This window comes from Equus caballus, chromosome 26, assembly GCF_041296265.1.
Source record: "Equus caballus isolate H_3958 breed thoroughbred chromosome 26, TB-T2T, whole genome shotgun sequence".
Taxonomy (NCBI): Eukaryota; Metazoa; Chordata; class Mammalia; order Perissodactyla; family Equidae; genus Equus; species Equus caballus.
This window is the reverse complement of record NC_091709.1, coordinates 39,988,784-40,013,810: the sequence shown is the minus strand read 5'-3', so window position 1 is coordinate 40,013,810 and position 25,027 is coordinate 39,988,784. Positions and strand designations below refer to the sequence as shown.

At 51.8% G+C, this 25,027-nt stretch overlaps 1 protein-coding gene across 1 annotated transcript in view; it reads right to left on the bottom strand.

The window, feature by feature from the left end:
• SIM2 (SIM bHLH transcription factor 2) overlaps positions 1–24,965 on the bottom strand; it is a 48,260-nt gene extending 23,295 nt beyond the window's left edge. Inside the window, exons 1-5 of the mRNA XM_023630128.2 lie at positions 24,186–24,965; positions 14,855–14,937; positions 11,725–11,814; positions 4,571–4,679; positions 1,388–1,473 (exon numbers count right to left, since the gene is read on the bottom strand). Coding sequence (XP_023485896.1) covers positions 1,388–1,473; positions 4,571–4,679; positions 11,725–11,814; positions 14,855–14,937; positions 24,186–24,360 — 543 coding nt within the window. The 5' untranslated portion in view covers positions 24,361–24,965. The remainder of the gene's footprint in view (positions 1–1,387; positions 1,474–4,570; positions 4,680–11,724; positions 11,815–14,854; positions 14,938–24,185) is intronic.
• Between the last annotated feature and the right edge of the window lie 62 nt (positions 24,966–25,027).

The window sequence follows — 25,027 nt, the reverse complement described above, 5'->3', positions numbered from 1 at the left end:
CAGGATTTCTGAAGGTTTTCACAGTCTTTAGCGCTGGGACCAATCTTAAAATCCTTCTAGTCTATTGTCCCATTTTACTGATGAGGAAACCGAGGACAAGATAGCTGATGTGTTCTGCTTAAGATTAGACACGTAGTCAATAACTGAAGGCCCAAGTCTCCTGAAGAATGTGTACTGCGTGCACGACGATGCTGGCTTCCCCAGCCCTGTCCCTAAGAGGCTCAGAGTCTCGGACAGCAAACAGGAAAGGTAGCCCCCAAACTGTGAAACAGAGTGAAGTAAAAATCAAGAGGAAGAGCTCAGAGTGGGGCTCAAAGGAGGGGACTGAGGAGAGACTGAGGGAAGGCACCCCTGGGATGGGAAGGAGGTGGGGAGGGGCTGAAGGAAGGTGGACTCTGAGATGGGACAGAGATGCGGAGGGGCATTCCAGAAAGAGAGGACAAAGGCACAAAACTGTCCTCTCTCTCTTCACACTCCTCTCCCTCCCTTTCTAACATGCAAATACTCCTGCAAAAGGGCTCCCGTCCGCCTCCAGCTCCACAGTGATGAGCTTATGCCCTCTTTCCTCTGAGGCAGGAGGAACAGCAATTGCAGACTCCTGGGAGGAAGGCGAGGAACTCCAGAGAAGGGGGTGCTCAGCGCGGACTGCCCCCAACCTGCCCTTGCATCTGCAGAGGCTGACTCCCAGGCTGAGCGCAGCGTTGCCCCGCGGCTCCTTGGGTGACCTACTCCTAGAGTCTGGAGTTAGCCAGAGCAAGCGGCACGTCTGGCAGAGAAGTGCTGCCAGGAGGAGCGAGGGCTGGCTCCGAGGCCCAGCACCGCCCCATTGGCCTGGGCGCCCTTCCGCTGGGCCTTCTTCTCAGCTCGTGTCTGATTAAGAAGGAGGCCATGATCCTCCCCTCAGGGGGCTGCTGTGACTATTGATTAGATTAGCCGAGAGGCTGCAGATGCACTCAGCATGGTCACATGCACCATCATCATCACTGGATTTGGCCAACATTCCAAGGGCAAGAGCGACATTTCTGTGCTCCGACTACTCACTGCTGACCCCAGGATGCTGCCCTGGAATGCGGATTCTCAGTAAACCCTAGGGGCGGCTGCTCCAGCGGGACGGACTGGTGTAGAACCTGAAGGTGCCGAGGAGATTTATTCCTGATCTACGATGAAATCCTGTCCGCCTGGCACAGCCTTGTAAAACACCAGCTCTCGCACTTGCCTTGCGAGCAGCCGGGAGCAGCGTTAATAGAAAGTTCTACACCAGCTACATTAGGCAGCGTGAAATGTTTAGGTCCTGGTCCTCAGACGTTCCTGAGTGTGGAGCAAGATACCAAACACAGTGAAGACCTGCCACGCCCCCTCCCTCCCGCCCACCCGAGGCTCCTCGTACCTTGTATCCGCTGCACGTGAGGCCCGCGTTTCTTTTTGCCAAGACACACTTCATTCGAAGAAAGAATGACCTCTCTATCTCATACTCTGAAAGCAGAATGAGGTTAGATTGGCAAACTGCCCCACGATGTTTCCCGTCCTTAGCCCAACAATATCCATAAACCCTGAGGACCAGATCCGGCCACCAGGGGGCTCGTCCCAGTGTGCCCAGACCTGACGCAGACGGCTTCCGCCAGTGGCCAGGACCTGGGTGGGGCTGGGAGATTGGCCCGCTCCTGCCCTGGCTTCTGTGTGCTTCAGAGGAAAGCAGCTGGGAACCCGGCCATAGCAAGAACTTGGGACACGCCAACCTGGGGCCAAGGTGAGGACTGTACGTGCAGTGGGCCCAGCCTGGCTCCTCTTGCACTGGTCCCCTCGTGGCGGCCACAGAGAGGCCTGGTGCCAGGAGAATCGCCTTGGCCAGCCCTGGGGCAGGTGCCCAAGCCTGCCAGGAAGGCCCAGAAGCATCTGACTTCCCTCAGGGCAGCAGATTCTGAGTAAAAGTCACAAGGGCAGTCCCTTTCCCCAGCAGAGGGAGCCAGCCCCAGGGCATCTCCTGCCACCTGTGCCCGTGGGCACCGAGACTGCCCAGCAATGCGGCATGGGGGCCAGATCCAACTGACTCGCTTGGCCAGATCAAAGCTTTCACCCTCATTGACAGTCCTGGATGGACCACCCCCTCCTCTCTCTGGGGCTCTTACCCTCCCCACTCTCTCTTCTCACAAATGAGTCCCCTAAGGAAACACCATCTTCAATGAGGGGACGCCAGCTCTTCAAGGCAGGAATGGCGAAATGTCCTCACCCCTGGGTGAGGGCGAGGTCACTCCACTCTAAATAAACAGCCATTTGATGGTGGTTAATAAATTAATTTTTAAAGGAAGGTTCCCACTAGGAATGGAAGCGAGGCATTCCGCCCCTCCCCAAGGGCACTACCCGATGGAAGCCAGGGACTCGCTTAGGATGCCCCCTGTTTCCCCCAGCTGGAGAGGCTGCCATGTTTACCCACAATTCCTCTGCAGCAGGCTGGGGTTTGTGGGGCATAAGGCTTCCAGTTAACATGGCCACCTATCTGTACCATTTTCAAATAAGCCACGCTCAGCTCTAAAAAACATCACCCGGTAATTATCCAGTTTTGGGGAGAGCCCGTTTCTCATACAGTTATCATAAAACAATGGGTCAGTTCAGGCACAGAAACCAACTCTGCAGAGGAGAGATTGGGGAAAAAACCGGGGGCTTGGGACCCTGAAACCCTGCACGCTCGGCTGGCTGTGGACATTACTCAGTGGGCAACCCCAACCCTCCTAGCTCTTTCTACTTCTCCTCTTCTACTGTCGCTACACCGCAGCCTCCATCGAACCCCATGGAAACTGGGGGTAGGGGCATCTCATGCTATTCCCAAGATTCACTTGCTGTCATTTTCTAAACACTTTTTTCAAGGCTATGACGTGGAAGGATAAAATGAAACCCAGAGCTCATGGGAGAAAACACAGTCCCATGCAATTAACACACTGCAATTTTTTAAAACAATAACGACACAACGTTCCGAGGAATTCTCCAAGACTCCCGCTGTCTTTGCCCAGGTTTAAACAACCCCATTGTGAAAGAAGCAGATCCAGGCGCAGCGTTTACTCCTGGCCCTCATTTTGTTAGACGTTACTTCTTCAGCGTCTTATTCATCCTCCTTTGTGCAGCCAGACCACTTCCAAGGACTTAAGAATCACAGACCTCAGCTATAACTAAGACTCCCACGTCATCTCAGAGACCAACACGCCAGTCTCTCTCCTTGGGAAGGAACAATTAAACTCACAGTGACTATTCCTGGAGCTAGAACATGGGGGCCGCAGAGCTGTCTGCAAGGGGTTTTAAAACTGAGCGTGCTATTCTGTATTCGCTCCCCTGCCCTCAGAGTGACTTTTCCCGTGAGGACGCAGGAAGAGCGGAACTCAATTTTCTCGCTGGCTGGCTACCCCACTCTCATCACTCTTGAAGTTCCTTCTCTTGCATTTTGTCCCACTGGGCAACTTTGGCTAAGCTGGGATACCACAGTTCAAAGCAGACAAGAGACCCGTTGGTCAACATGCTGGTTGGTCTCATTGGACTATCAGAGGGAGTTACAAGGCGGCCAGGGCTCCTGGAATAAGTTCTTCTGTGTCTTCCCAGCGTGTATCGAAATTGCAATTTAAAGAGTCATTTGTGTCATGATATGTTCCACATCCTCCACTGACAATCACACCACACCTGCCCTAACGCCACAGTAGGGACAGTGATGGGACTGTCAGGAAGAGGACCTTGTCCCCAGATGGAGCCAGGCCAGTGAGAGGGACCTGCCTCTGTCTAGACCAGGGCTTCTTAACCGATTCGTGCCATGGCACAAATCCTACAGATCCCTACTCAGAAGAGCCTTGTTAAATGCATAAAATAAAAACTATGAGATTACAAATGGAACCAACTCTGTTGGAAAATAGTTATCGAAATATTAAAACAGGTGGTGATATGGTTATAAAGGTGCTGCGTTAGTAACATATTAAATCACCAGATCCAGGAGTGGGGCTTGTAATTCCTGAAATTTCCAAATAGCAATGAGCATAAACCATATGTTTAAATACTTGCAACAACCGTAATGTGGTAAAAAAAAAAAAAAAAAGTCTGTGATTTTTGTTGTTGGCCAAGCCACAGGTACTAGCGATAGTAAGATGGCTTATTGTCTACAATCTAAAAGCCAAGGAAATGCTAAATTTCAACTATAGAGAATAAAGAAGTAAGTTTCCCCATGGAATTTCATGCACCCCTGAGTTCTATCCTCCGACTCGTTGGTTAAGAAGCCCAGGTGTAGATCTGTGTCGCTAGAACTCTAAAGCCAGAGCACATTAGGGGAGAAGCCTTGACTTTATCTCCCACCCAGCACCTCTCTGGGTTCCAGCACCTCTCAGACTCTGGAACATGAATGGGGATCAACAACGTTGCTGGAAAGGACAGAGGCATAAAAGCAAGTCCCTCTTGGTGGCTGCTGCATGTTTGCTGGAGAAGCCTGACGGGGCAGCCCAGTGGCACCTCCCCTTGGCAGCATGGGAAGCAAAGCCCTGGGGTCCCATTGAACAGCATCATCTTGTATTCCTCCTGGTTTCTTTTCGTCTGGAGGAAATACCTTGGAGCAGGTGATGGTGAAGAGGCTGATGGGCCGCCAGGACAGCCGTCATCTCGTCGTGGTCGGAAGGATGGATGTACTCATAAATGCTGTTGCCCGTGAGCTCCACCTGCCGCAGAGGGAAGGGAAGGATCAGAAATCTCTAGGACCACCTGGGGGGAAGGAGGTGTAGGGTGTGTGTATCACAGGTCTGCACCCGCCGGGGACCGCACTTTGACCTCCGCTGACACCCACACCTTCTCCCCAGGCAGAAACATTAGTCTTTTTGCAAGCAGCACCCTGAATTGTCTCCCACACTTTCCAACCAGGCCAGAGAGCAGAGGCTTCAGCTGAAAGCCAAGAGTCCTGAGCAGGAGGAACCGGAAAGTGAAGGATGAAAAAGGTGTGCCAGGGAGGCGGGTGACCCTAACGACCTGGGCGGCATCCTTCATATGGCAAACAGCTTAAAACAGACCTTTGCCCTTCGCCTGTGCTTGAGTGCTGCCTGAGGGGGCTGACCAGCCAGGAGACCAGGGCCACGGCCAGAGCGTTCTCCCTGCAAGAGCCTTGTCTACTCAGAGGCAGAGGGGCGGGACCCCCCGGGGGCTCCACTGAGCTTGAGAAGGACTCGAACCCCGACAAAGGCCCTTTCTCCGTCGGCTCTGAGCTGTGCCCCTCAGGCCCTGCCCAGCCTCTTTCACGTTGCCAGGAACGTGTCTCTGGCCTTCCTAGGCCTGGATGACTGTGTTAACCCCTGGTTCCTGCCCACAGGTGTGGCTGGGTGGCTGCGTGACCTGCTGGAAGGTTTGGGCCCACTCCAGATAGCCACGTGACATGGGGTTACTTCCTGAGGCTGCTACACTGACACTCAGACACCACCTACTACCAGACACACCCCAGGGAGGACACCATGGCAGGGCTAGAGGTCACGTCTGTGTTGGACAGGACCCTGCTTTGCAGGGGTGGGGGCTCTAGAGAAATACCACAGTATGACCTTCACACAGAGGTCCCTGGTGACTCAGTGCCTAACCTGGAGACCTTTCCTACTGTTCTCCCAAACACAAATGCCATGATAGGAGATGACAGGGGTTCTCAAGACCTGAGCCTCCTCACCCATCTCAAGATGGGCAGTGGCATAGAATGTTCCAGAAACTACCACCATCAGAGCAGCCTTCTGAACAGAGATGGGTGGATCCTATTTCAGAGGTACAATAGTGCAGACGAAGACAGTGAGTCAGCGCACCCACGCCTGATCAGGGGGCCCCAGGGCAGTGATGGTACTTCTGTCACAGCCAGTAGGAGCCCCACAGCCCCGTGTGGGAAGAAACTCAAGGTGTGTGAGAAATTGTCCCTGGATGGCAAAGACCCTTGGGTGGGTCTGCAGAACTCTTCCTTAGCCCTGCCCCAAGGGGAGAGGAGCTAAGGGCGCAAAGACAGGCTTGCAAGAGCTTTGTCCCCAACCACCCCCTCGGTATTTTTAAGTGTGTTGCACCGCCTGCTTCTTCGGGAAGCCTGTTGCTCTCACTCAGAACAGAGACACATGATCTTCTGTCAAGGGGCAGCCAGGACCGTGCCACCTCACGCAGCAGGACAACCCCAGCCAGGCGGTTTAATGACATTCTCCCAGGAGCCACCGTGCCAAATGAGCAACAAGGCCATCAGCTCTTTACTTGGGACCAAGGGGCCATCGAAAGATGAAGTGATTTATCCCACTCCAGCCAGTTCTTCCAATTCGTTAAGATGTGCGAGTTGTCTCTTTATTCAGAATTTATCCAAATTATATTTCTGGCCTGCAAAGCAATCTTGTCCCTAAAACGCCTTTCACAGTTCTATTTTCCCCATTATTCACGGAACGTTTCTTTCCAATCTTATGCAAACAGAGCAATGGAGGGAATCCTGGTCCAGAAACCCTCCAACCTCCCTACTTAACGCTCACCTCCCAAACCTGGCACTTGCCTAATGACCCAGATGGATATTTGCCTATGAATAAAGTTATTACAAGATTTCATTAAAAAATAAAGAATAAAAACTAGACATTCTTCCTTCAAGTCATTCCTGTTAATCCTTAAAACGTTTAAATAGGGACCAGCCAGGTGGCGAAGTGGTTGAGTTGGCATGTTCTGCTTGGCGGCCTGGGGTTCATGGGTTTGGATCCTGGGCACCGACATACACATTGCTCATTGAGCCATGCTGCAGCAGCATCCCACATACAAAACAGAGGAAGATTGGCACAGATGTTAGCTCAGCAACAGTCTTCCTCAAGCAAAAAGAAGAAGATTGGCAACAGATGTCAGCTCAAGGACAATCTTCCTCACCAAAAAAAAAAAAAAAAGTTTAAATAAACCAGCAACATTTAAGTCAGCCATTTGGGACAGGACAATCTCCTTTTTCCCAAGGAGAACGATAGAAATTCCTTGAGAAGCTCTGTCAGGTAGAGAGCGACAGAGGCTAATAAATAATGGAGCATATTTTTTTATTGATTCACAATTTCAACGCTTATTTTTAAAATGAAAAAATAGCAAAATTGTTTGTGTGTGTTGGCCTATCATTTCTCCTTTACCCACTTTTTTAGGGAAAAATGATAATTCTGATTACCTCCAAGTTCTTATTTAGAAAAAAGCAATTGTCTTTTAGAAAGCATCTTCATATACTTGCAGAAAGATTTCCTTTTGTGCTTACAGAGATTCTATTCTTGTTTTAATCCCCAAGTAGCTTCATGTGTTTTCCAAGATCCTGTTCTTATCACGTGTGTTTGGAGAATGAGAAAGGTGAAGGTTCATGAATGAAAAGTCTTGATTTTCTGAATACTTAGGTCAACTATAAAACTCTAAGGCTGTCTAGGAAGTCTAACAGTCTTCAAATAGCGGAAATGTTTTTAAAGAACAAATTTTGGAATGATAAAACAGCGCTGACCTTGACTCAAAATTATGGTTGACATGGCGTTTCCTGTATTTACATATCTACTCGTGCTTTTGAATGTTGAAAGAAATGTGGCTACCTCACCAAAAAAAAAAAAAAAAAATTATGGTTGTTGTTATATAACTCCCCAGATCTCATACATCAACCTTATTAAAACAGACCCTCCGTGGGATATTTTAGTATTTGTAAAACCCCGCTAACTACAAAATGAATTGCTTGCCTACTAAGAGCTTTTTTATGTTTCGCTGAATAGCTTTTCTTCCTGCCAAGAAAGCTACATGTGATAAATACAGAACTAAATGGATACATTCTGGGTCGCCATAAGGGGAAAGCGACCCAGAACGCAGAAAACGCATGTCACTCTGCTCTGGGTGTTTTCCTGACTATGGTAAATTAAGCATTTAAAAATAAAATGGTTTGGGTTTCAGGGTTCAAGTTATGTCAACAAACATAAAACGCTGTCCTTTCTCTTTATTTCAAAAGTGAAAGGATTAGGTCTTATGGCCCCGAACAACGCCATGGCTATTTTTACGGCCGAGCTTCTAGCCGCAATCTCAAATATTACATTTTCCTTCATGTGTCTCATAAACAGCTATTTCATACATATCTATATCTATTTGAAAATGTATCCTAGTTACTTAGATGCTATATAATGTATGCAACTTTGGTAAGGAAATTTAAACCACAAGGATCCTTAAAAATGTTCGCAGAAATACCGAGCAAATACCCAGGGCTCTTCCTTCTTTGACTATGTCCGTCAATTATATTAACCAAAAAACCCTGGAACGAAGTCATTTAATAACTTACATGGATGAAGAGCGCTTCCCCAGTCTGGCTCTTCCACATAGATATGAATTCGACTCTATGAATTATTATGTATTATTTCTGTGCACATACACCGAATAGAATTTTCAAGCCAGAAGCTGGGCCCTAGTTCCTGACACTCAGCCCGTGGGCTGAGCAGACAGCTTGCATTTTGGGGTTGTCTCTCTCACTCTTTGGTACAGCAAGGATCTCTGTGTTTACTAATTTAAAAGCAAAAATAAACTAATAAAATCTGCCATATGAAATAGATTTCTTAATCCCACACTTGTTTAAAAAAAGTTCAATAAAAGTCCTTGAATTGGGATGACCTCATAACGCACAAAGAATCATTTTTATACTCTCAGATAATTCAGATAGTTGTTTAGACGTTGCAGATTTTTTTTTTTTAAAAAAAACACCACTTTGCTGTGAATTATCACACAATTATGGCAAACCTAAGAGCTTATGTTCCCTAGGAGCTGCTAACATAGAGTTTAACCCTGAATTAATGTAAAAGATTGCTGTTACTTAATGAGATAATGTCATTGAGAGTAATTGAAGGTTCTTCGAACATGAAGGGTGCTTTGTAAATATAAGCTATTTCTACTATCTTTATTCATCAGAAAATCTGTTTAAAGGGTTATTCTGACTACTGGGTAAAATTTTGTTAACACTTTTATCTCTGGTGATTTAAAAAAAAATTTAAGCTTATTTTAATAAGCTTAATAAGATTTAATAAGTTTTCATGTTTGATATATTTGCTTAACTTTTTACTACCAATAAAAATAATCTAAAAGGTGCAAAAATCTTTTTTTTTAAGAAAAGAGAAGTTGAGTATTTGACATCCTATTCAATACTTCATTTTACTATTTAAGTAAAGAAGACAGAAAAAAATACACATTGTGATTCTGCCTAGATTGCCTTCTGCGGAGTTAATGGTGAACAGGAGGCAGATCTGAGGGGAAAGACTGTCGCTGCTTATTTAAACAGTTCCCCACGGAAGACTCCCCAGGCACGAACGAGGGCTTGCGTCTGCATTAGAGTGTTTTTGTAGCTGGAGACTGAGGCCAGCGCAGTCCCGCCAAGAGATCAGGAAAAAATCCCTCGCTCTACACAGACCACCAGTTTGACTTATCTTTTTGTAAATTGACACTTCTCCCGGCAACATATGGATAGAAGGCATCTCTACAACTTCCTTGAAAAATGGTAGTGTATCACTCCCTCCCCTTTCACAATTAGGATACAAAGTTTTATTTCTGCATTATGACCAAAAGGAGATGCAATTTTCATTGTGCTTCTGCTTAGGTTTCCTTCTGTGGAGTTAATGGTGAACAGGAGGCGTATCTGTCACCCATCCAATATTTTGGTCGCTTTTGATTATCATGTTCATAAACATTCTTATATCCCACATAAAGAGAGAAAAATGACTGAGAGATGTAGGATGCTAGCTCAAGCAGCTTGACTGAATGAACTGGAATGGTCTGGTATGTGCGCAGGCCCTTATGAGGTGACAGGACATTCCAAATGTCCACATAGCCCTCATATGTGCCCACCAACCAACACTATTTGAAGTTCAATGCTAATGAAACTGCGGTGATGCCTGATGTTGTGTAGCTCCCTATAGCTTATAAATCACATAAAATGGGCACTTTGATATGTTTCTTACCATGATCCTAAAAGAGGGGTAGAGCAGACATTATTATTTTAGTAATGGTTCAGAGAAGTTAAGTACCATTCCCTATCAGACAATGAAAACCATATAACTGAATGCATTTCCCTTTTTGCTTTGACTGCTAGGGAGCTCAAATGTAAATTTAATATATGATAACAGTGACTTTACCTATTTTAAAATACATTTGACCAGTCATAATGACAAAACATTTCAAATGACAAATATGTCATTTGTCATAAATGTTTGTGACATTATTATAAAAGTAATCAAGGCTTTATAAATTAGGATAGAAAAACTTAAGTAATCCGATCAAAGTCACTCAGCCACAGATCAAGTCAGGAGTAGAAACCAGGCTGGGTACAACTAAAGGGTCTTAAATAATTCTAAATAGGCCAAGGTGGAAATTCAGAGAATAGTAACTTTGGAAAATATAAAAACAGTAAATGTCATGTTCCCGTTCTGCCAGTACACTCATGAATCAAGTAGGTGTAAGAGCCAAACTTTAGTAACTCTTATCTCGGAGACCTGGTTTCATAAAAAAACAGAAAAGGAAGAAAAAAGAAAGCACCAAACAATTTTAATATGAGATTCACTTTAAAGGACTTTGCATAAGAAACACATAGGCACAGAAACCCACTGGGACATGAATAAGGACACACATTGAAAGAGAAGGTGGTAAACAAGTGGCAACTTTAAAAAACGTATTGGCAGAAAAAGAAAAGGAATACGTCAGATGCAGGTTTCCAAAGCGGTAATTTCGTTTTTCAATGAGAAAACCCGCGCCACATTAATTGGCTTGTTTTATTTTGGCTTTACTGGAGGAGGCTAGTGTAACATGGATTCTTCACATGCCTCCTGGGAGCCCATTTCCTGTATCTAATTAATTCTAGTGTGTCTTCAGCTGTGATGAAAAAAGGCACTCTGATAATTCACAATGTAAAGAAACATTTAGTCCCTATGTATATAAAAAATGTGACTTTTAGAACTAGGATCCACGCTTGTTAAATCAGAAATGTGAATGGCAACAGTTAGACCACCCCTCCCCCCATCCGAATGGGCCCAGAGAGCAGCTAAATTCTCCACCAAACCCTCAGCCTGATGGAGACAGATAAAGCTGAGTGCATCTCTTTCCTCTAAGGGATGAACTCCTTTTTAGAAGGGGGTTCCAGAAAAATCGGTAATATTTAAATGTTCTAAAGAAACCAGGACCTTGCTGTGCAAAACAGTAGTAAACTGAGTTTTATGAGTTTCTATCACAAGCATATAAAATGCTTTACTGAAACGACCACTGAACTGGAAAAACTCAGGAAAAATTACCCTGAATTCCATGTGAACAGTCATAAATCTACCCCCCTTTTCTCTCTCCCCAAAGCACATTCTGCATAAAATCCATGTTCAGCACCAGCTTGCCCCTTACTTTCACAGCAACTCCCAATACCACATGCAGACCATCAACTGCGGACTGAAAAATCTCCCTTTGTGAAGCTCTTGTTAGTGGCAGAGAGCATTACTGTATAAGCAGAATCCAGGCGATGGGACTGAATCTCAGAACAAGGCTGACCATTGCAAAGATAGCCTGGTCATTAATCCCAAGGGAAAAAGAAACTAAAAAAGTGAAATATAACACAGAGAAGAGAAGCCCCATGGGACAGCCTAAAAAGATGATTTGGCAATTTTGGATTATGTGCATACACAAAAGTAGACGTTGGGTAAGACTGTCAAGATCCACCAACACTTAATTTAATATTTTGGTTGTACATAAAATTAGGCAATACCTTACCTGGGACAAGCCTAAATGTACAGAAGCTGTTTCTGATATATACATGATTTTGCCATCAGATGCTACCACGAAAACGAATCCGTCCAAAGTCTGTAAAAGAAAAAGTGTCAGGGTAAGCGATGATAGTTACACATTAGAGTCAGGTCTGATGGGTGTACCGTCACTGGGATGGAGGAAAGTATAAAACATTATCATCAAGGTGTATTTATTAAGAGCAGAAATGGAGCCCAGGGCCATGGGAAGGATTGTAGGTTACGACACTCAAGGCTTCGTTCCCGGCCAGGTTCTCAAATGCTTTTAAAGCACTTTAAAACCAGTCTTACGTCCACATCACAAAAACCATGCAAAACGTTTGAGAATTCCTACCATGCTCAGTTTAAATGTAGTAGCTTTATTGTTTGGGGTTATTTTAGCACTTAGCACAAATCCGGAGTTCTATGGTTCTTAGGGGAAAATCTACCGCTATATAGACCATTTTATGTCATAATTGGCTGTCGTTCGTACCACTAGGACATAAGCTTTATTTGCCACAATTTGCTAGTTACCCCTAAGTACCATTTGAATAATAAATTCCGAACACTACCAGTCCCCAGAAAATAAAAGAAAATGCCTGGTTATTTAAAGAGACTATGGCTACAGAATTAATTATTTAGAATTTGCAAGAGATCAAATAACCTTTGCAAAATTCACGGGGAAAAAGTATCAATTTCTGAAAAATTAAAACAATCTACATGATATTCTGATTTTGCCTAGGTTGGCTGGCCCTCAAAAAAATAAAGTAAAATTATAAGAGGTAATTAAGACAAATAAAAAAGTAACGATTTTATTTATGTGTGGTGAGGATAAAAAGACTAAATTATTTTTTGAAAAAGGAAACTGCATTTTATTTACCCGTTCATATTTTAGATCCAGAACCAAAGAAAAGCAATAAAGTTGGTGAAAGACCCATACAACCCACAATGCTACCCCCATAAAAAATATTCCAAATTAATTTCTGGCCACAAATTCTATTTTTACAGCATGTAATTGAAACCAGATTACCTTTGGGTTTTTCTAAATCCACTCCCTTTTTGGAGGGGGGCCTAAGGAGAATGTAGTAGAAATGAAACTTGAAAGATATCTTTACACTCTGTTGTCTCAAATACAATTTTGCTGCAAAAATTCTTTGCCAACTAAATTATTATCTTTCCCTCCGCTGAGGCTGAAATCAACATCTTGATTATGAGCCTTACTTTCACGTTTCTAACTCAGCTACAAAATATTTTCCCAACTAAACTCCGTTTCAAAAATACAAATGATACAGCAATTTCTAAAGTTATAAACGTTGGGGCACATTTTGCATTCCTGCTGAACTCCAAACTCATTAAAGAGATACATTTAATGAAACAGTATCTGACAGCTAGCCATATGAGTTAAAAGAGAAAAAATTATCATAATTAAATTCTGAAAGTTGCCAGCAGTAGCTAAAAAAATAATATCCTTAACGGAAAATGTTGGGTATGCCTTCATAGCTTCAAATTACCTAATGCGCTTGCATGTACATTAACTGCAAAGACGCCGTCCACACACCACTCCGGAATTAATTAAATGCACAGTGGGAGAAACTTGGGGGTGTTGACTTTGCCCACCAGGTTTTCACTGGAGTTCCCAGGCACTTAGTTGTCCCTGATATTAGTGTCACTTATAATATGTAAGAGTGTCAAACATGCAAAATACCGCGCGCGGAGCTGGAAGAGAGGGTGGGAGGAGAGCGCGGGGCGCGCGGGAACGACTCCAAGAGCGCCATTACCCGCCCGGCTCCCACACCGTCCGCTTTCTGTTGTAAAGCTTCGGGTTTCAAATATGCCCCCGGATCTTCTCTTCCCCAACGCACGCCTTTTTAAAAAATAAATCACACTGGGGCATTTGGGGCAAAAGAGTTTTGAAAAGATCTGCTTTTTCGAAATGCGGAGCTCATGGTCGACTGGCCGACCCAAGTCACAGTGTCCCGCGGCCAACTTTTTTTTTTCTTTTAAAGAAAACACAAAATAGAAGGAGGAAATGCAAAGTAGCTCTCGGTAGGCATTTTTCGATGGCAGAGACAAATGACGGGAGGGGGGCAATGAATCGGGTCATTGATGAGGCTCTGTAAAGGGCATTTGAAAGATTCCGAGGCACGAGGCTTTGCTGTCCCCGCCTAGCGCCAGCCGCCAACTTGGAAGTGGCCAGTCGTGCGCACGGTTGCTCGGCCCGCGCCCCAAACACTGTGGAGGGAAATCCGAGGTCAGGGGCGGTTTAGCAGCCGTGGACTGAACGGCTCCCGGGCTGGGGCGCTAAGGGACGGGCCACAGACCAAGCAAGAGTTCCCTCCTTGAGCCAGGTGACCCCGGAGGCGCACCATGTCGTGAGCTAGATCACTCAAGAACTGAACCACTTGGGTTGAACCCGGCTCCACCACTTGCTGTGTGACCTCAGGCCCGTTACTTAACCTCTCTGTGCCTCAGCTTCCTCCTCTGAAAAAAAAAATGAAGCTAAAAATAAAGTCCACTCTAGGTGGGTGGTGAAGCCAGGAGATATGGTAAGATTTAGAACAGAATCTGGCCCGTGGTAAACTCTCAATAAATGCCAATTGTTAATATTCTATTAGTGATGCTGTGACTCCTTTATTTCCCTCCAGACACACACAACTGTCAGACGCCTTAGAGCCGCGGCACTCTAGCTCAAGGCGTCCTGATCATTCTTTCTCTGGCTCCAGCGCCTGGCACAGCGTCTGGCACGGAGGAAGCTCTCCATAAAAGTTTGCTGAGGGAAGTAAAGTTGGAAAGGACTTAACCACGCCCAGGGGCGCCCTTCTGCCTAGGTCTGGGGGTGGGGGTGGGGGGGCTAGAGAGTCCTGGGTCTGCAGGGTGGGGGCGTCGAGGTGCCGGGTAGGGGTTGGGGCTGGCCCGAGGCTGCACTCGTTGAGCTGAGTCCATACTCGGATCTGACCCTCCCAGGGGGTGGGGGGGCCTCTTGCTCGGGGTCTGGGCATTATTTCGGGATGACTGCTGCAGCCTGAGGGCGGCCTACGGATACGTCTGGAGACCGGGATGGCGGGGTCGGAAGGGAGCGTCCACCCGGGCGCCCGCAGGGCCGTTGGCGGTGCCTCTACCTGCAGCAAGTGTGATCCCAGCTCCTTGGCGACGCTGTCCAGGGGCCCGGCGCGGCTCGGCTGTCCCCACGCGTCTCCTAAACCTGGGCGGGAGAATAAAGCAAATCAGTAAACGGCAGCGCTCAGCCAGAGGCCGGGGCGCCGGGCGGGGCGCACGGAACCTCCGCACCCGGCGACCTGGTTGCCCCGGAGTCCCGAGCGTCCTGCGTGCCGCCTCCCCCCGGACCCTGCAGGCCACCGTCTGCACCCTCGCCGTCGCTCCTTTGCCCTCGATTAAAAAGAAAAAGGTCAGAGGAGAAATTCCTGCTCCGCCGAGGCCTCAGGTCCAGGCGCCCGGCGCGCACTGAGCCCGCCAGGCTCCCGGGGGTCGCTCAGGTGCTCACGGCTCTGAAATTGCTGTTTTATTCGAAATGCCACAAAGTAATCTAATCCGCTTTGAAATCGGTCATCCTCGTCGCCAAACGGGGATATCGATCTGACCCGTATTTCCCAGAGCAGCCTCCCTCACCCCTCCCTTCCCCGCATCGCTGGCAACCACGTTTTCCCAAAGACAGCCAGCCACCGACGAAAAGCCCTCCCCGATCTTTTGGCATAAAAAAAAGATCTTTTTTCAACCTCTTGTAATCTCTTGGACGCGCCGGCCCTTACAGGCGTCCTGGGAGCTCCAATCCAAGAGCTATAGCCCAGGCAGGGTTTACCTGGGGACTTCCCGAGCGCAAACTCCAAAGGAGCCAGCGGCGGGGCGGGGGATGGGCCGAAGGCAGTGACAGCCGATGGTAACTAGGTAGTGTCTGTTGTCACTTAATTGGGGTCCCCTAGCGCCTTTGCTTCTTAACCGGCCCCTCCCAAGGCCTCCTCTTGCTCCCCACCACCTCCTCGAAGGCCACCAGTGTTGCAGAAAGCGCACCAGGGGAAAGGCGGCCGTGCCCAGCAGACCTCCCTCTGCTGCGCCCTCGGCTCAACTGCTGCGACCCCGGAGATCCCAGGCTTTTCCCCTCACCCTCGGGAGGAAGCTGGAAAGCCGAGTAAGGTTTCCAAGCAAAGCGCTAAGCGCCAGCTGGGAGAAACCCCCAGCCGCTCCCTGGAGTCCCTTCGCTGGGGGCCTGGCCCTCAACCCTCCACTTAGTGCCGCAGCCCTAGCGCGAGGTGGCAAAGGCCGGTGACCTCTGTGTCAGCCTGCGCCCCGTTCCCTCCCCCGCAGAGAACGCGCCCCCAGGCTCCAGGCCCACTCGCGCATCTCCCACGGCCGGCTGCGACCCTGTGCGCTATGGCTCCGCTGGCGCGGTCGCCTCCCCTCCGCCCAGAACTGCGGGCCAGGCTGGCCTCCAGCCCGTTGCGCGCGGGGAGCGTGGGACCAGAGGCCAGAGCGCGACGCGCAGGGCAGGGAACCCTGCCCAGCCATGGCGAATCCAGGCACTGTTTCCAGGACCGCAAAGCCCATCTGAGCGGGCGGCGGGAGTGGGTTCCCGGAGAGTCGCTGCGTAGCCGCCCTGGGTCGCCCACTGTCCCGGCGGGCGCCCGGTGCATCCCGGCTTCTGGAGGCCTCGACCCCAGAGACGCGGAAAACGCAGCCCTAGCGCGAGGGAGCCTCCCCGGCCCAGAGCACCTCGGGGCCCAGCCCCTCTCCCCGTGCCCCCGGCTTTGGAGACCCTTCCAGACAAACTCTGTTGGGCAACCAAAAAAGGGATGACCTTTAATTTCTCCTCCTGGGCTCTAGGAATTAGGGGCTTACCCGGGTCTCCCCAGAGGGAAGTGGCTGATTTCCACACATCCCGATCTGATCCCACAGATAGGATCGCAGTCCCGCAGCGTCCGCCACGTGAACCGAGGTGTCTCCTTAACCCCAGGAGACCACCGTCGGCCCCATTCCGCCTTCCAGGGTGACCACAGTGACCGCAGTCGTGGGCCACTGGCTCTCACGGGCAGGTCCTTCCTCCCCTCAATCCAGGCAGCCGTCCTGGCGGCAGTGTTTAATCCACTTAACCAGAAATGGAAAGAACCAAAACTTCAAAGCTGCGGGGCTTGAATGAAGAAATAATTTAATAAGAGCCTGGGGAAGGCTGATTTCTGAGAGTGGACAAATGTGCTCTGGCAACAGTCCTTTACCCTACTCATGGGTTCTTCCCCCGCTTTGGGCCAAGCCACCCTTGCCTGGCTCGGTGGGGACAGCGGTCTCAGCCTCCCGGCCTTGGGCTTCTAGAAGAGTCTGGGGCCCAGCGACCTGGGGAAATCTCCACCTTCAATACTGACCCCCAGACCAGATTCCCCATCCAGCTCTCCCAAAAGCTTTGTTGCAGGCTCTAGCCTTGTGTGCATTGAGTACACAGGACAATTTTCCCTATAACTCAAATACCCTGATACTTTAAGAGAGACTTATTCCCTTATATCATTATCATTTTTCCTACAATTTCCCGAAGCCTCCACTTTTCAGGCAGAGATTTGGTCCAACAGCCCCTTCCGGACCTGGCAGAGGTGGTAGGTGTGGGGGAGATCCCCTCCAGCATCCCTGCCCCCATGCCACCTCATCCCAGGGCCTTGGTGCTGCCAGCTCTTCCATTAGAAACCACCGTGGGCGAGGCCTTTCGCTCAGCCCATAAAAATCTACTTTAGGCTGAACACGGAGACCAAAAAAGGTAAGATTTGTAACAGAAAAATAATCATCTTGGTACTATAAAGCCATATATACTCCCCAAAAAGTGAGGCCCTGGGCATGTGGCCCTTACCTGGACCTAACAAAGGGCTTTATTTGTTTGAAAAATGAGAGGAGTGTAAGAAAAGACTGGACTAAGTTCCTCCAAGGTTATCAGCCATTGGTGGTCTGTCTTGCCTGATCTCGGGAGCCACTCTTCACTTTAGGGGAGCAGCTTGGGGTCCCGAGCCCCACCTGTGGCTTCCTGCAAGGGTCCAGCTTGTCCTTCATGTGTCAGCAAGGGAATCTGAGGGGAACTTTCAGCTACTGGGAGTCCAGATGGCCAGGTAGGTCATGGGGAGGGCGTCAGCCACTGGGTCAGAGAGAAGAGGAGCCAGGTATCCCCCTTCCCCCTCTGCCTGTGAGGATGTGTGGGTGCCTGTACCTTGGTATCCACACTCAGCTGGCTCTTTGGCCTGCCACAGGAGCTATCAAAATATGGTCCCTCCTCTCTGGATGCTCACTCAGTCAACAAACAGCTCTTGAGTGGCTGCTGTGCAGGGGCCCTAGCCAGGCCCTGAGGTTACCTGCTGGGTCCCATCCTCCAGACGCAGGTAACAGAGCATAATCATGGAACCGCACAAATAAGATGATTCTGCTCAAAGGGGAGGTGGTGGAGGGGTCCCCTCACTGTGAGGTAGGGTCACCCCTTTCAGTTGAGGGGACACACGAGTTGAGACCTACAGGAGGCAGCGAGGTTTGCTTCTTCTGGGCCCGGGAGCAGGACTCTTGCTGCGGCCAGTGACCCCTGGGTCCGACCCTGGAGAAATGGTCTGGACTTTGAAAAGAACACCTAGGATGGACGGCAGATCTCACATGTCCCCAAGGGCAACCTTGGGTATCTAAACCGATGACAAAAAGACTCCTCTAGGATCTTATGAAAATTAAGTGGGGTTAATAACAGGGGACGGCCAGACCGTGCCACCACCCTTCCACGAAAAATTGGATCTGGGATTGATAAAAACGCGGAGGACAGGTGCGGGGGCGGGGGGCTCACCTCCTCCTGCCTCCTCCTTCCACGTTCAAGATGCCAGCTGGGCCAGTCTGGACGCTCTGATCCCCAGCAAGTGCCCTGACCCCTAACCTTTACTTCTTACCTCTAAAATGGGGTGGTTTGGGGATTAAATGAGCTAAACTGCCAGGCGCCGAGCGAAGAGCTCAGTCCAGCAGAAGGCCTCCTTGTTTGCCCAGGCTGCCACCACCTTGGTCCCGCTTTCTCTTGCTCTCCCTTTTCATCCTGCCTCCAGCCCTCTCCTCGGCTCCCCCTCCCCCAGTAACTACCCCGGCGCCTGTGGAGGGGGCGTGTTATTACCAAGCGTGGCCTTTCGCGTGTCGTGGGCCATCTGAGGACACAAGTCACGCTTGCTGATTGCAAAACACTCCAAAGTCAAGAAGGGTGTGTGCATAGTGGGGGAGTAAGGATGGGCTATTCGGCTCCCACCGCGCTCTCTCTTCTCCCCTCACAAGGCGCACGTCCCGACAGGGCCCACTGCGGAGCCAGCGTCCAATGCCAGTCATTACGGCGTTTACAACACGGAATTCAGAGCACGACCACCACGGGGGCGCATGCTCAGGAACTCCCTTCGGGGCTACCGGGCCCCAGGAGCCTGTGCAAGGTTGTAACGGGGGGAGCTTGGGACCGAGCCCCTGCCTCGCTGTTCTAGGAGAGCCCGTCGAAGAAGCCTGCATCTCTAATATAGCCTTCTCCCTCGACTCCAGGACCCCAGGAAATCGTCGTGGTTCTGGGGCTCCTCCGCGCACTTCAGCCTTTTTCCGGTGGTGGAATGCTTCGTTCTCTCCGGGATCCCTGAAAAGCCCGGCCCTTAAGCCCTGTTCCAAACCAACAGTCGCAGCGCGGGCTGGGGACCGGGTGCGACGGGAGTGGTAGAGATGGGCGCCTGGAGAAGACCTGACTCGGGCCGACGACGGAGCAGGGCAGCGGAGGGGGCCTCCAACCTGGCCTTGCCTGGCCGCGGGCCAGTGTCGTACGTGCTCAGACGACAGACGGAAGTCCCCACGACCCCAACGCCTAATGCTTGGACTTTGAGGGGTGGGATGGAGGCCGGGCCGCCGCCGCAGTAACGAGTGCGCAGCGCCCAGCGCCGCTCGGAGGAGGCGCCCTTGCCGCGCCCCGGAGCGCCTGGGCCGGGCCCTGGGCGCCGGCTCCCGGGGGTTGAATCTGCCACACGCGCGCGCTCCAGTTCCTCGCCACCGCCAGGGCCCCGGGGAGGTCCCTTCACCACTGCCCGGAGCTTCCTGCTCAGCGACTGCAAGCTTTACCCCCGCCGGACCCCACAGCATGTCAGGCTCCCAAGTAGAGATGGGGAGAGGATTGTAAAAATCCACATTATTCTAAAAAATAAGGCTTTTTTTTTTCTTTTTAAAAGCTACATTTCGGGCTGCGATAAAGACTTGGAGTCTGTGACCCCATGTCAGTTTAGGGCGAGTGTCTCCTCACCAAACCCTCTAAGTCAAAGTGCTTCTGTTCCTGACAATTTCTAGGAGGGCCTCCCTTCTCCTGGCCCTCTAGTGTGTGTGTGTGTCTGGGGGTCCCTGCCAGAATCTAAAGCCAGATAATTCTCCACACTGGAATAATTCAGACCTCCAACCCCACTTACTTTTGTGTATGAAGGCCATTTTCACTTCTTTTTAAGTGAATGTTGTGCTCAGTGTCGCTGTCCCTTCCCCCTCTTTCTCGCCCACACCCGTCTGGAGACTTCTGGTCTGGGAAAAGGGGCTGGGGCCTCTGTTCTCCTTCCCACAGTCACTCTTAGCTTCCAACTCCATTTCTGAGCCCAGACCCTGGGCCAGTCCCTCCTGCCAGCCGTGCGAGGGCAGGGAAGGGAAGCCATCCTCTGCGCACAGGAATCCCGGTGAGATTGGCCGCGGAGCTCCTGCTGCCCTGACTCTGGCTTCCTGAGGCCCAGCGTAGATCACCCTGTGGTGGAACATGCCCTGCGTCCTGCCTGGCGTCGTCTCCGTGCAGTCATGGCCAGAGAGCAGAAGAGTTTGCCCACCCCGGTGCTTCTGTATTTCCAAAGCGCCCCCTTTCCTGAAGGGAAGGCCGGCCATACTGCAAAGAGGGCAGGCAGCCCATGGGCCCCAGCAGTCCCCTGAGCCCTGGGGGTACCAGGCCTTCCCAACCGGCCAGTGAACTCACAAAGTTTTCAATTCTGAGTCCACTGCAGAAGCCATCCTTGCTCTCCTGCCCGCTTTCCTGCCCATCTACCTCCCGCTTCCTAGTTCGCTGTGAAAGGGGAGAAAACGTGGCCCAGTGAGTCTTCCAACTCCCAGCAGTAAGTCCCGGGAGGTCCACGGAGTGAGGCAATCGGCTGTTTAAGCCACAGCTGGCCATGGAAACTTGGTGAGCTCACAAAACGGAGTGACTGGAGGAAGAATATGTTAGAGTTCCACCTGCACCGCCTGGTCCCTCACTCTTGATCCCAGGAACCCTGTGCAGCGATGGAGCTGCTAAGAGGCCCATTTTACAGACAATGAGAACAAGGCCCAGGAGGGCAGGCAAAGCTGAGTTTTGGACTGGCTGTAAAAACTACCAGCACCCCCAAGCCAGTGCTCTGGCCTATCCTTGGAGCATCCACCCTGGCTCCAGTCGCCTCTTTGCTCCTGCACAGGGACTCTCCAAGGCCCTCTTTCTCTCCTCACGCGGGGGCAGTCTCGAGAATGAAAGGAGCCCAGGCCGGCTGCCTCTCCTGCGCGCGGCCGAGAACAGGCGGCCCACCGATCTGCCACGGTGACAATGGCCTTCTCTTGTCCTTGCGCTGGCACCTTGGGAGAAAGGTCCTCCCCTCTCTGGTCTCAATTTCCTCAGGTATAAGGGTTAATCTGGTGATTCCTGTGGCTCCTTCGGACTGTGTTATTCATTTTCTGACTCCCAAAGTCCTAACTTGATCTCTAGATCCTTCTTCACCCAGGGATCCTGCTCACTCTGGGGCCATCAAACAGTGAGATGGCTCTTGGCACATCGGCTCCACTCGTGATCTTTCCATCCGCAGCCGCCGAGAGAGAGCCGGAGCAGGTCTGGGAGCTCCCGCCGCCACCCAGGACAGCTTTGGCCCTAAAAGCTCCCTGACCTCAACGGCTCCCCCACGCCAGGCCCAGTCCCAATCCCGCACCACATTCCCCGGAGCAGACCTGAGTCCCCCACAACAGGTTAAATCAATGAAGGTGCGGCTTCCAAGCCCCGGCCCTTCCGAGCTCCCGGGAGGGCGAACAAGTTATTCTGCATAATTCAGATCAGTCTAAACGCATCTTTTCCTCTGCCCGAAGCTGTGGGCTTCTCAACTCCTCAGCCCTGACTGATTTGAGGGGAACGTTGCTGCCATCCAGATCTGCCAGCTAGAGGCCTCTGAGCGAGCGCAGGGACCAGTCCGGAGGCTGTGGGTCCACCGCTCGAGGCCAGTGCTGCAGGAGACCGCTACCTCCTGCCTGTCCGGATCAATGGCGATCCCACAGGTTCAGGGCCATTTCCAAGACTCTAGGGCCACACAGCTCTCTCCTGACCTCACAGAGTTCCAACCTAGATGGTCACCTCCCAGAGATGCACAGGCTGCCCCTCAACCAGACCACTACCAAACAAAGCACCTGGGCCTGGTGCTCAAGTGTCCTGCGACCTCCAGCCACCCCACCCCTGCCACCGTCTCAGGGCCAAGCCATTCCGGGCCCAAATGCCTGGAGACTGGTTTTCCAGAGCTGGAACGCACAGACTCGGTTCAAATATCTGCAGAAGCAGTACATGCACCACTTCCCAATTTCCACCAGGCTCTCCTAGAAATCCCCCACCCAACAAACGGCTTACAATTAGTCCTCTTTCTCCAGACCTCCCTTTCTAACAAATTTCCGGCTTATTTGAAATCATCAGTAACCACACCATTTAATGTTCTCATCATTTCTTTGTTTGTTTCTATTTCCAACGGGGAGGGGGAGAGGGGGCGGGTGTCCTATTGGGGTGCCACACCGGCTTTGTAGCATGCGGATTAAGACTCAGCTCACCCAAGCAAACCAGTGACCACCACACCTCCCCGGCTAGGAAGGAGACTTGTCCTTTATGAAACTTAATTCTCTTTTAATTTTCACTGAAACTTCAGCTGGAGACGAATTATTTTTTCTTCTCCGCTGGAGGGGTCACCTGGTCCGAAAGCTCCCAGTGGGAGGACTGGAGGGGGACCTCGGTTGAACGGGGTGGAAAGTGGAAGAATGCACGCTGGACTCCAGTGGGCCGGTCTGGGGCTTCCGTGCCAGGGATGAAAGCACCCTGGGCCTGTACCCCCGCCCAGCTGGGAGGCGTGGGGAGGCCACAACCCTCGGCTCTCCGTCCTCCCACGCTTGGCTCCCTGGCCAGGCCAGCCGCGCTGCAGAGCCGGATGTCGCGCTGGCGGACAGGCCCTCTGCGCTCCACCCGGGAGGCAGTGTGAAGCGCAGCTCCAGACCCAGAGACGATTACAAGTAACAGGGTTAGAGCCGCTGACCGCGAAAGGTCGAGCTCACTGACTTTGGGAGGATCACCTGGCCCAGGGACCGCCTTAACTGAGGTGCCCAGCGGTGGACGGACACCTGTCGCTGCACTGCAGCGACCCTCCAGTGTCCCAGGGCTGAAGTTGTCTCCCTACTCCCACATGGGCTTCTGGAGCTCCAGAGGCCGATGCAGCCCTCATGGCTTCTCAGCCTGGAGGTCTTGGGGCACCCATCAGGCCAGGTGTCAGAATCTCTGGTGCCAGGCCCCAACGACCCCAGCAGGGGACCGAGCCACTGGAAGATGATCGGTTCAAGGCCGCGGGGACACCAAAAGCGAATGCCGTGGTGACCAGGCCTCTCCCAGCTCTGCTGCTCAGAGGTGCCTGGCCTGGCAGCCACAGTCACCCGCAGGCAGGCCGTGAGCTGGAGGTGAACGCCGGCCCAGTGCGCCACCATTTCTGACCACCGCGGTCTGCCGGATCCTCGGGTCCCAGCAAACTTTACCCGCTGTGGCACCTGCCCCTCTGAGTTTTTAATGCCAATGCAGAAAAGAAGACTATGCTCAGGCCCGCCTGCCATTTCTGAACTGATAGCCTCTCTCTCTCCTGCCGGTCTCTCCTACCCTGACTGCCCGCACCCCAGCCCCAAGAGAGGCGAGCAGAGAAGAGGGGACCCGAGAAGCGGGAGTTTGAGGCCTCTGTCCTCACAGTGCTCTCGTCCGCCTAGGGCCTGCAGGGCCTGGGCCTCCTGGGGCACTCCACTCTCTCCCAGGGGTAGCAGCAAGCGCCCTTCACCCCTGCAGGGTGCATATGATTCCCCTCTACAGAAAGAGAGAGAGGAATGAAGGAAGGAAAAGATAAAAGGGGGAATTAAAGAAATGAAGAAAGAAAAAAAGGAAGTTAGACTAGAATGGACTAGCATGAACACAGAACAATTCTTGGTTCGCCCCAGCCCAGCCCTGGGCCGGGAGATGGTCTGATCGCCCGGGTGCCAAAGCCCTGGCCTCTCTCTCTCTCTCCAGCAGGAGCCGAAGCCCCGCCGCGGCCTCCCCAAGACGCCCTGGCACTGCCCGGAAGGCTGAGGCGGCCCCTCCGGTCCGGTTTCAGCTCCCCGCTGGGGCCAAGTTCGCGGGGATCCCCGGCGCTCCCCGCCGCCCACCTGCGGCCTCACCTTCGGGGAAGACCGCGCGCATCTTCAGGTAGCTGGTGGTGAGTCGGATGATGGACGCCTTGTCCAGCTGCGAGGTGATGGCCGACGGCAGCGGGAGCAGCTTGGCCAGCTCATAAAACTCGCCATTTTCCTTCTCCCTCCTGGTCTTGGCCGCATTCTTGGACTTCTCCTTCATCGCGCCTCGGCTCCGGGCATATTAGACCCGGCCGTGCTCCAGGCCCGCGGAGCCCCGCTCCGGCTGCAGCGGCGGCGATGGGGAAGGGGGCACCGGGGGCCAGGTGAGTCTGGGGCGCCGGCCGCCGGCAGGTGCGCGGGGCCGGCCTGGGGCACCGAGACGCCTCTCTGCAGCCGCCGGCCCCGAGCTTGGCGCAACCCGGCCGCGCCGCCCCGGGCGCAGCCTCCTCCCGGCTGGACTGTCCCGCGGCGAACAGAGCCCCGACTTCCCGCTCCCTTCTGCTGGCTCTTGCTTTCTCCCTCCTGTCTCCCGCGCCTCGGCTTTCCTTAGAGGGTGGAGAGGGGCCGGCGAGGAAGCGGCGGTGCTGTTTAGTCCTTGACCGAGTGTTCGACCCCGCTGCCGCGAGGCCCCTCCGGCCTGGAGGGCGGCATGGGCGGCGGCGGCCGCGGAGCCATGGAGCGGGAGGGTAGCGGAGGGGAGCTGGGCGGAGGCGGCGGGGGCCGGGCCCGGGCGCGCTCTCCTGCCCTCCCTGGCGGTTCCCTGTGCCTGAAGACGCGGCGCCCGGAGCCCGCGATCTGTCGCGAGGCGCAGAAGCTCCGCGGCCCACGTGCGACCGAGCCGCGTTTGTTTATGGCGGACCCGCCTTCGGGCGGAGCACTGGGCCGCC